We start from the raw sequence: 11977 nt of genomic DNA on the forward strand, positions 1-11977 counted from the left end.
ATATGTGCACTTCCTCCCTCCCACACTACAGCACAATGGAAAAGAGAGCAGTTCTCTCAGGACAGATGCACACAAGCCCCAAGCCACCTGTCTCCAGGGTCGACTGGACAGCTTTCTCAGAAAAGACTTCATCATTTGACACAGACTCCGTTTCAGCCCTATGTCACTTTAGAACTTAGAACAACTCACGTATCCTGTTATTTCATAAGCCTGTGTTCCCCCTTGACAAATATCTCTAATTAGACATTAGAAATGTGATTATATTTGGATCTAATTCTTGGTAAATATACATTTTTCCCATATCAACATAGTCAAATAATTGACTTGTTTCCCTTGTGCACAGCTGACACGGCTGTTTGTTTTAACAACATCTGTACCGTGGGTTATTAGCATATAGCGAAGACCCCTCCCACGTGGGACAGACAACATATTGATTCTTTGAGGCACAAAGACAAAGTGGGCCAGTAATTACTCAGAATAAAGCATGGTGGCAGACCACATCAAACCGTGGTATGATAGTGTTCAATTATTCATTCTGATATTTCAGACCAAGGCAACATCAGCGAGTGATTCTTCTCTTTGTCTGTTGACCAGTTTAGGATTACCACTTCATACAATCATCATGTTAGGCTTGAAAACAGTGAGTGCTATTGAAACAGGAGTCTATAATTTACTGTTCATAATAAGTACCAAACCACTGGTGCAGAGAGGTGCAGGATTATTGACAGGTGTTTCCCATGTGGAGGTTATTTTCTCAATGATATGAGCATTTTAGTTAGTTATGGATTTTACTTCTAAGTGCTTGATATTTTTTTCAATATAAGTCAAACATTTTTTTTTTTTTTGCTGGGGATTTTTTGACTCACCCTGACACCTGTATGTGAGCATATTGTGTTTAGGAGCAGTTCCCTGGTGTTGGTGTCTTCAGAACGGGAGTACAAATCATCTGTACTGCATGTTTTTTGATTTTATAATACGTTTTAAGTACTTTATATACAGTCACAAAGCTTCAAAAAAGGGATTTTAGGGAAAATACGTTACCTAAGACAGCACACACAAACACAATAGTTAAATATACAGTGGAACCTTGGTTGTCGAACGCCTCCCATTTCGATTCATGACAAAATTTTTAACCAAATATTGCCCCGGTTGTCGTACCAAAACTTGTTGCAGAACAATATCAATATGAAATTGCCTTTCCTATTTAGAGTTTTAGTTTTTATTCAGTTGTGGGTTTTTTTTTGTTTGTTTTTGTTTTTTTGTTATATCTAATCATTTTCATTGGTTTTGTGTATGAACCTGTGCACAAAATAACGTCATAAAAGATTGAATAAGCAGTCATCTGGGGTCCAGGAACAGATTAATCCATTTTACATTGATTCCTATGGGGAAAATTGTTTCAGTTTTCAAACTTTTCGATTCACGAACGGCTTTCAGGAACTGATTGAGTTTGAAAACCGATGTACCACAGTATACAGATTTTGCCTGGACTGCTGCTTTCACACAGTTCTTACCTATGAGTATGGTCTTGTCTCAGACTCCATCAATGACTTCACATTAATCACTGTCCCAGTTTGACAGAGCCCACGTTCATTCATCTTAAACAACTTTTTTTACACATATTTTAGCCTTGATATAAAAATATTAACCACAGCCGTCGACTGTCTCACTCTCTCCCACTGTCTGTGGAGTTTCTCTTGTGCAGCTCGCTGTGCTATTTCTATAGGTAGGTCGGGATAATGTGTAAATGTCCAGACTCTGAGTCACACTGGTTGAGCGGAGGAGGTGGAAAATGGAGAAGTAAACAAAACAACAACAGGAGATGGAGGAGTAGGAGAAAGAAAGTTTCTCCTCAGGGAATTCCAGGACTATTCAACCAACAGGAGTCATCATACAGTTCATACAGAAGTCTCCAACCAAGGAATCATCAACGTCTTGACTGTGTTGACTGTCTAACTGTGGTTTATTTTTCTCAATAAATTATACCACACTGAGTTTTTCTAATGCAGATGCAGTAGTGACCACAGGGACTGCAGTATTGTGTACTTGGTTCAAAGGACTGGGTTGAGTGTCCTGTACAGGCTTTGTGTTTGACCAACACACTCACTGTAGAAAAAGTCAGTTGGACATCCTGGGAAATACATGAAGCCACTTTCTCTCTTTGAGTTGACAACATGATCAATATAGGCTATTTCTGGACAGTTTGTCGGCGAGATAAATTCTGAAGTTTCAACTAGTTGCCTGGCAACGTCATAGGGACAGCCGGCCAGGAAAATACTTTGGCACAGATTCCACCATAAAACCTGGGCTTCTAGTAACGGCACTTTCATTTCAAGCAAATAAATCCAACAAACTCTAGATTGGAAGGCAACACTGGATAAGGTCTATTTTCAGTTGCCATTTTGAGTCTTTTTGCAGTTACACAGTTACTGTGTACAACAGCAGCTCTGTGACCCCTAGGGGAACAGTCCAGTAAGTACAGGGGAAATAGTAAAGCATTCAGTAGTATTTCTGTAGATCAATTGGCCCCATATTTACACTCTACCAGGCAAATACATCACATTAATGACATCAAAATATATATATATTCGTTCACCCATTTCTTATCCACATATATAGAGCAGTAAGCGTTGTTGTCACGTTATTAACACCAAACCGAGCGGAATGGGACTTAACAGACAATATTGATTTTGGTATCGACGTCAGTTGACAAGGTGTGTTATTATTTTGCCTCATTACACTCCGGTCTGTACCTCGCGCATTTAAAAGAAACACGTCAATATATGAACTCAGGTATTATTGGAACAGCTCAACATGAAAACAAAAGAAAAGGTGGTTTTCAAACTTTTATATATAAATATATATTTGTGCATACATATTAGAATAAATAGGGGCCAGAAGGTTTATTGAAACTAACATTGGCCGTGGTGCAATAATAATAATAATAATAATAAAGGTGAAAATACTGTAATATAGGTTATGAAATACCTGAACGGCTGTGGGCTATACTTCCACTCACAGGTACACACAGGAGAGAGAGGATATAAATGTCATCTCCTGCCTCTTTCCCAAAATGAGGCCCAGTTCCTGTAATTCCATTTCGGACTCCTGTGTCCATCCTCATGGACACTGCACTGTCTCGCACCATTATAGATGCACACATGAAAGCGGAGGAAATCCAAAAATGGCAACAGACGACCAAGATCATTAGTCAAGTCCTTTTGCAGACCCCAGGAATAGAAACAATTCCCACTGCCTGTTCCCCACCAGACCCTGACAACCAGATCCTGGTGTAATTTACTGTTAAAGGGACTGGAGTGGCTGGAGGCTCAGCCCTGTACAGTGGAACCAGATGCAGACTCTCTTTGTTTGGGGTTTTAGTAGATGAGTAGAGTCTGGCTTGAACAGAGAGGGACAATGAAGGAGGTCATAAAATTAGACTATTGTATTGAATCAGTGACATGAGATATACAGTATATATATATATAAACCATTGTTGATAATAAAAAAAAAACTTATTTGAGTGTCTTTCCCTGGGGTCCGCCTGTTTGCCAGAAGGTTCCCTAATATTATAAGAACCGGTGCATGTTTTTCTGGAGAACATTAAGCCTTATTAGAGACAGTCATCACAGCCATCTGCATGTTCCTTCATCAACTTAATTCCAGGTCTTCCAGCCATTCAAACATGATCTGTTAGAGCATAACTAAGATTTCCTGCCACACACGTGATGTTGTCGCCTTGGCCATGAAAAAAACAGCCTGGTTCCTCCTCCAAGCCTGAAGGCCACAGCATCACTGAGCTCTGACACATGTTGTCTCTTTGAGTTTTTGTTGCTTTTATGTTTCTCATGTTTAAGCAATGTGAAAAATTCCCATAAATCCTTGATACGATGAGGATTTATTTTAATAAAAGACCTATAAAAACTGTCGTCTTGGCTCAACTATTCTTCAGTTTCGTGCTCCGCCCTCAGCTGACGTACAACCTTTTCATCACAAGTGTGATGAAGTGAATATAAAAGGTGCACCACAGTTCAGGAGCCTTGAATTTAATTACTCACTTTTATAAAAGTCCGATGCCTCCCCACGAAGCGACACATCTAAAATAAACACAAAAACAAACAGTTATATATTTCACCACAAAACATCCATATTTGTTTGATCAAAAACACAATTTAAAGACACAAGTAGAATAAAACCGTGTAAAGCCCCAGATCTCCCGCCTCGTGTCAGTGTTCCATGTGTAATCCAATCTAAAAGTGTGAAAACAGCTTCTGGTGTGGGAGCACAGCGGTGGCCGCGTGGCTCTCGACAGGTCATTCTCAGGGCTGCCGTTTTCTGTCCACTTTGGTTTATTTTCATCACAGATGAGTGCACGTAAAGAACGAGGGGAAAAAACTGCCTCTCAGGGCCAACAAATCTACACTGCAGCCTCGTTCACTGGAATTACTGCAAATGTTTGAACCTCAGGTGCAATTAATTCAACGATTCATTCTAAATTAAAACTAACTAACCATAGAACAATTTGTTCAACAATTTGTTCAAAATCTGAACATATATTTTGCATTTAGTAACTTTTAAATACATTTAAAACCACCAAAACATGTAATATCTTCCTGAACATATTTTCTGAGATAATAATTTTTGACAATTGGACAAACTGTGAACAACACAAAACAAAAGGGTGAGTAAAAAATATGTACTATACAATTTAAAAACATTAGTTGAAGGAATCTGAGCTGGAAGACTTTAAAATTGATCTACTTAAAAAAGAGAAATAATTGTGATGAACATTTTTGAAACATTGGTGGATGTAAAACTGACCTGCAGAGGAGTGTGAGAGGAGCAGGAGATGGAGCAGCAGGGCGAGGTGCAGCATGGTGCTGAAGTGAAAACCACCAGGTGGCGTTACAGCTAGAAGACGAGCTGAAGAAACATTAGCAGGACTGTCGGACTTTTTTCCTTAAAAAAAACAAGAGACAGAAGATGGAGGATGGTCAACGGAGCTAGTGCCGGGGTTGTTTACTGAAACAGCAACGTGATAAAAAATAACATTTTCCCTCGAACTCAGAGAAACACTGCAAACAAAAACAAAATCTACAAAGTGTTCCACATTTTGGTCCTGTGTGTAAACATCAAACAAACCAATATTTACTGCACAATAAAATAAACCCGACAGTTGAGAAAGAGAATGTAATGCTGGAGTAAACAGAGAGGCTCTGCTTGTTGAGCAAAACTACAAAGTAAAGAAAACAGCCAGTGGAAATGCAAATATATTATATAATATCACACGGCTTTTGTTGTTGGAAAAAAACCCAACTTTTTTTATTTATTTATTTTTTGCCAGTACACAAGTATCTCACTGAAACACTCTCTGTGAAAATTCATCTTAAACACGTGTGTATTCAACAGCCTGAATGATAACACTGTATTTATAACAGCTCCTGTCTACTCTCACAGCACAGGCACGTCCGACCGTTGACGTCTGAAGTCTGACGTTCCCAGACTTGCCGGAGGAAATCTTTAACGCCGATTTGGATAAGTGGTCATGTCACCGCTCACTCACTGCCCTGGAGACGTTCACGTCGTACCAGGACAGTGGCTCTCAGCATCGGTACCACGCAATACAATATTAAAAGCAACAGCTGTCAGAGCAGTGGAGCACATGGTTCTGACAAGAACAAGATGATTGCAGTTCAAATGTTTTCCTTCTGGGTGGCTCTTGGTTCACAGCGTCCAATATAGAGCCAAACAACCATAAACAACCTAAACTTTTTCCTGCAGTGAACCAGTTTGGTAACGTGAGATCAATGTATCAGTAAAATAAAGGACAACAACACAGCTAGCTAAGCAGAGAGACAAAGTTATACACACATTTCAATTGAAAACACTGTCTCCTGGCATTAAACAAATTAACACACATACTGTTGGTTAAACAAGTCTAAAAAAAAAAAAAATTGACTTGATGAGGTGTAAACGTCATATCTATCCACCGTGTCATCAAACTGAGAAGAGATGTTAGCCTATCCAGAGCTAACGTCTCTTCTTGGAACAAATCTTTGTTTTGCTCCTGTCTTTGTCCCTAATGTTAAAATTCTTCCAAACCGGGGACTTAGTTGACCTAGTTAATGTTTGTATTTACTTTAACCTACCCATGAAGGCACCGAGACGCTGAACTGCAGTAGAAAACACCCATCACTTATTTATTAGGCCTGATACTAGTGGTATGGGTATCTGTTAATGCTACTCACAAAAGATTTAGACATATATGTACATTATATGGATGTATATTTACTTGTAGCCTAGCTCAGGAGTGCAGCTCAGTATTAAAGCGCTCCATTGTTTCTCAGGTCATGCAGGACTGCTGTGCATTGATTGCAGTGTAATTGAACACGGAGCAGACGATTGGATCTTTGAAAACAGCCTGAGGTGTCAGCTGTCACACACCCAGGAGAGTGACAGCGGATTGAGATCTCAGCGTCTCCACACAAATGAGGCCTCATCGCTGGAAACGGATTATGGGGTTAAAATTTGTTAAACTCTCCAGCCCGGCTTCACGCAAACCACATCACACCATAAATTCAAGCACATGCACGGTGCCACACATACAGTAAGTGAAGTGGGACAAGCAGGGCACACACACATACAATACACATACACACAATAAGTTGGGCATATTGTCCAAGCTTCACAGCTGCAGGAAAACAATACAGAAGTGATTCCATTTTCACGCTGGTCTGTATCCTAGCAACACTTCTGAAAAGGAGCAGTTTGTGTGCTACAGGGGGCTTTTTACAATCAGGGGAAGAAAAAAAACTATGCAAACATTCATTTTAGTCTGGAGACACTGGGGCTGTAGAAAGAAGACTGTTTGGATATAAAACAGTGTTTGTAAGTTCTGTCCCTGCTATAGTTGACATTTTACTGTAAGTAACTGTAACTATACCAATACTGACAGAACCTAAATGACTCTGTTTTTCTGTCTCTGGAGCTCATGGGCTTTTTTCAATGTTGGTACTATCTGCTGTGGATGTGTTGGTAGTTTTAGTAGCAGTTGGAATATGATAACAGTACACAGTACTGCAGTTGCCTGTGGTATGTTGGTACATGTTACAGGTCCCTGTGTGTTTTTGCATATCCAGGCTTTCCAAAGACATGTCCATCTTCTCTGCTCTTCAGCCTCAAGGAGAGAGATTATCTGCAAAAACGTCCAAATCTTACAGTTTTTTGTGTTTTTTCCATTGGCTGAAAAACAAAAACTTCTCATCTTAGGAACCCACTTTATTTTCTACCTGGTTCTATGTTCTACCTTCTTCAGAAGATCAGGGATCTATGCTAGAGGAAGAACCCTCAAGGTCAACTGCCATGCAGAAAAAAATAAAAATAATAGATCAAATAAGTTATAATAGGTTAAACATAGATGTATATGCTGGAAACTTGAATATATAACTGTTACAGGAAGTTAGGAAGTCGTTTTAAGCAATAAGTAAATACACATTTAAATGTGACACAGTGCCATCATTGAAAACATTACTCCAGACCTGCGTGTTGAAGTTCTATATATTTATATGTTTATTGGTGTTTATAGACAGTGAAATGTTGTAATGATCTGTGGAGGTTCCCAGGAGTCGGCATGATGATGGATCCATCTCTAACTCTGTTCTTAATCTCAGTAATGAGTGAAGCTCAGTGAAGCTGGGTTTCAAAGATTATTTTCTAGTCTTCTGGAACACTAATAAGCTCAACGCTGAAAATGAGGAAAAGAAAAGTCAAACCAGTGAAATTTGAAAAGCCCTCTTCTTCCTGTCCTTCACTCTGCAGCCAGACTGTTGCTGTAAGTATAATGACTCATATATTATAAATGATCTTAATAGTTGCACTTAGAAGATTAGGCCAGACAACAAGCCCAGAGTGAAGGAGTACACACGGAAACCCAGCACTGAAGAACCAGTCTTTCCATTAAGAACCGTCATTTAATTGATATACAGTAAGAAGAGGGGAAAAAAACGTAACAGCAGCAGCGCACAAAAGACAGCGTGCTCTTTTATAATCAGAATTAATGGCTCCTCCATCCTCTCCCCTCCCCGTCTTCACAGGCTGAATGCATGTGATGAGAGCAGTCAAGATATCAGGGTAAATCACAGGACCCAGACCCGACAGCTCTCAAACAAGGCCATTTCATCTGGTCCATAAATCACACTGTGGACATCCCCACAGCTGAAACAGCTCAGGGTTTGATTTTTCCACTCAAGGTCCTTTTTTTCCCCCCAATCTCTCTGCTTGAATTTCAATCTCCTTTTCCTTCACTTAGAATTTTCAACCCCATTACTCTGAAATCAGCAATTACATTACATCTCATCAGGAACGCTGGAGACAAAGTTCAGGATTCTTCTACAGCACTTCAACGACTAATGTTGTCATCGTCGGTATTTATCACCACTGCGTATCCTACCCTGAGGACACTGGGTGAAATCGTCCCTTTTTCTGTGCTTGGCTTCGTGCTAGCTGCATAATCAAGTGAGCAACTTCACAAAAGATGTCAGCCTTTATCAGCTGAGACAGATCCAGTGAGGTGGGGGGTGGAGGGTGAATAACAGGAGGGGGAACCAAGAGGGTGGAGGAGGGGATGATGAAGAGGTCAGAGTAGGATCGTTTCATATCAAGATGTCGCTCCAACGGCCCCGCCCCCCCAAACAGAGACACCAATGTGAGCAACACCGTGCCTGCGATCAGTCATTCACAGAAGGTTTAGAGCAGAATTATCCTGGCAGTGATGTGGTTAAAGCTGGATTGATCTCAATTACTTAGAAATAAAAAATAGAGAAATACTGAGACATGGTACCAGTGAGTACAGTTTACTGTGATCAGAACACGTCTGCAGTGCTTAACACACAACCACAGCTGTTACTCCATCATATGAACTACTACAACTCCAGAGTTTGACCCAAATAACATTAGACAAAAATGTAATTTTTATTTAATTCCAGTGTGTCTGGAAAGATTCAGGCCGTCCAACAAATACAGTTGGCAGAAGGCACTGCACCTATCATCATGACCATGTGTTAAAAAACAACTACAATACTGAAAAGGGAATATTGATCCAGCCAATTTTCAGATCAAACAATGAAATGTAGAATGTGGAGCCACTGTTGATAGACACTGATGATTTAGCCTGACTGTGGAGCCAGATTATTCTTTAATCTCTTTAGAAAGCCGCCACGTTATTATACACATTCATGGATCTACAGACGGTTAAACCAAATCCAAAATCAAATATTCCAGCAGAGAACACATTAAAAGGCAGCACTTCAATGAACCACGGTTTATTTTTGGAAATCAGCAGAAGCAGTAAGATGACTGCTGGTTCTTTATCTTAGGAAATGTACTTTTTAAAAAAGAGACACAGTGGAGTATGAGGTATCTGACCTAACATGTGGTTTATTTAATATAACATATTATAATAATATATATGTACATATATAGTTTAATTATAATTTAGAAATCATGATAAAAAATGACTATAAATTTAAATTGAAACACACAAGTTTCTCTTCATCTAAGCCAGCTTTACTTACATTACCACAAATCAGTGGGGATCCATTGAGTCCACCTCATGAATTATTGATGGTAAGGGTATCGATTTGATTCCAAAATGAGTTACAGCATAACCATTTCTCAAAGCTTCCACACTGCACTGAGCTCCACCTAAACAGGTGTATTTGCCCTCCACACAAAAAACACTGTGATTCCATTAGAGTTAAGGATACAGATAAAAGCCCTCATCTATTACACAGCAGATAAAGAAGGAACAGAGAGATGAACAAACACACGTCACCCCCAGAAAAAGCTCCTGTAAGACGCTCTAATACAAAGGCCCCCTGCTGAATGAAAAAGTAGGTCGCAGCCCAGTTTTGACAGTGCTGCGTGGGGTCAATCTGCTACATAAAAATAGCAAGTGTCCTGAATATAAGGTGAAGGCCATTTGATAATAAGGAGCTGTTTGTAATCTGCTGTACATCAGCCTTTTCTCTGTGCTCGTCTTCATGCTAACATACACTGTATCGCTAAACTACAAAAAGCAGCCCACAATAATTCCTGCCTCAGACTTATCTGTATAACGTAGTATTTTCATTTTCTGTGTTATTCATTAATAAAGAAACTCCAGAAAAAGACCAAAAACTAGTATTAAATCGGTGACAGGGGTCTAAAACTCAACTGAGCTCAGGGCTCACCTCTGCCCCCTCAGGCTCATATTAGTATTACATTTTCTTTTTAGCTGCTTTTCTTTTTTTTAAATTCTCCTAAAAAAGAAAAGCAGCACGGCTTTGTGTTGTCACCAAACTAATGACGTCAAATCAGCATTCACTGATCAAATGGTACAGTTACAGCTTGTGTGTATATCGTTGTTACTATCTATACTATTGTACTATAACGTTGCAATAAAACAATTATAATAATAAAATTGTGATTTTTCAGTTTTTGCTTTTTTTAAAAAAAAGTTTTTATTGTTAACACCATTCATTCCCAACATAGTAGCTCTAGATCATGATCTGGTTACATTACCATAGACCTTTAATTTTTTACTCTGCTTCATTTAATGCATAAATTATTGACCTGTGGACTGTACAGTATACATCCAACATTTTGCATGATGTAATTCTGCTGCACATGATCCAGTCACGGCTGGTTCACTTTGCCAGTGTGTCTCCCCTTCCTCTCTGTTCCCTTTGCTCTTTTTCTCCATCTCACACACGTGCACACATTACAGACGCCACCTTGCTAATGTGCTAACGTAAGCCATTCCACGCAAACCTCTGCAGTCAACACAATGTCCTTGAGGGTTCCCCAGGCGCAGCAGCCTCAGCTGACCTAAATATCAGTGACATCAGTCCTTCGATCGCTGAAAACTGGATCAGACTCAATTAATTATGAAGTCTATAAAACAAAGGCAGCTGGAACTCTTTAGTCTATGAAAACAATTAAAAAGACAAATAAATAATATCACACGCTGGGCTTTAATAAACTGAAGCTTATATTTGAGCTAAGAATGGCAGAAGAATTGAACTCGCCTCTACTGCTATGCTAACTGCGCTAACCTGAGCAGACAACAGTCCTTGTCAACAAATAAGACCTCAGTTTTAAAACTTAATGTGCAACAACTCATTACACACTCAATTTATGCTTCCATTATGGAAAGAATGTCAGACTAGATGATAAATTGTTGCCATTCAGACAAAAGGTCACCGAATACATGCACTCCATCAGGAGGGAAGGCATTCAACTTAATTACTTCATGCTAAAGCTGCAGAGTAAAGATACTGGCCGGGCCGTTACTGTGAAGGAGCAGGGGGGGACGCTAGAGAGGCGCCACATCCTGGTCACCAGTCTCTCGCTCTGCTGTATATAAATGTAATTACTATGTGACAGAGTGGTGCTTACAGCTGATAGCCATGAAAGGGGAGGTCTGGCTGCAGCAATTACTTTATGTGGTATAGACCGTAAAGAAAAAAAAAGAAGAAGAAGAAACGTGAATGCAGTCAGATTGTACAATGCGGCGAGGCCGTGGGAGAAAGTGTGAATAAAGTCGAATGTTAAACAATAGACGGTTGATGTTATTCTGCCTTTGAACTGGACAAAATCAAAGGTCAGTGATTAACGACGCATTGATGCCAAAGCCTGAATCGTGGACAAAGAGTTGAAGGTTGTCCGTTAGAGGAAAACCATCAGCAGAAAAAACCTATTAGACACAGCAGAATGACCAGGAGTGTGTGGTGCGACTCTGCTCGGCACTTACCTTGCTGTGAGGAGCTATCATGACAGAAGCTGTGTTACAGAGATGAGCTACTTAACAGCCTGTGTCACCGTCCCCTCCAACAGCCCTACCTTGCCAAGTCTACTAAATACTCCATTGTCTGCTTCAGAAAGGAGCAGTGCTGCTGGAAACCTGCCCTCTGCCTGAGATGGGAGGGAGGACAGAGGG

The 11977-nt window shown here is 39.9% G+C and overlaps 1 protein-coding gene across 3 annotated transcripts in view; it reads right to left on the reverse strand.

Annotated features, from left to right (window-relative positions):
* cntn1a (contactin 1a) overlaps positions 1-11977 on the reverse strand; it is an 82250-nt gene that overhangs the window by 27354 nt on the left and 42919 nt on the right. For 2 of the 3 annotated variants that reach the window (XM_017033155.2, XM_025056192.1), the window contains 2 exons: positions 4822-4951; positions 4059-4097 (listed from right to left, as the gene is read on the reverse strand). In XM_017033155.2, coding sequence (XP_016888644.1) covers positions 4059-4097; positions 4822-4876 — 94 coding nt within the window. In that variant the 5' untranslated portion in view covers positions 4877-4951. Of the gene's footprint in view, positions 1-4058; positions 4098-4821; positions 4960-11977 lie in introns of all 3 variants that reach the window. The other variant, XM_008311934.3, reaches the window with a different exon arrangement.

This window comes from Cynoglossus semilaevis, chromosome 6 (genome assembly GCF_000523025.1).
Source record: "Cynoglossus semilaevis isolate Cse_v1.0 chromosome 6, Cse_v1.0, whole genome shotgun sequence".
In the NCBI taxonomy this organism is placed as follows: domain Eukaryota; kingdom Metazoa; phylum Chordata; class Actinopteri; order Pleuronectiformes; family Cynoglossidae; genus Cynoglossus; species Cynoglossus semilaevis.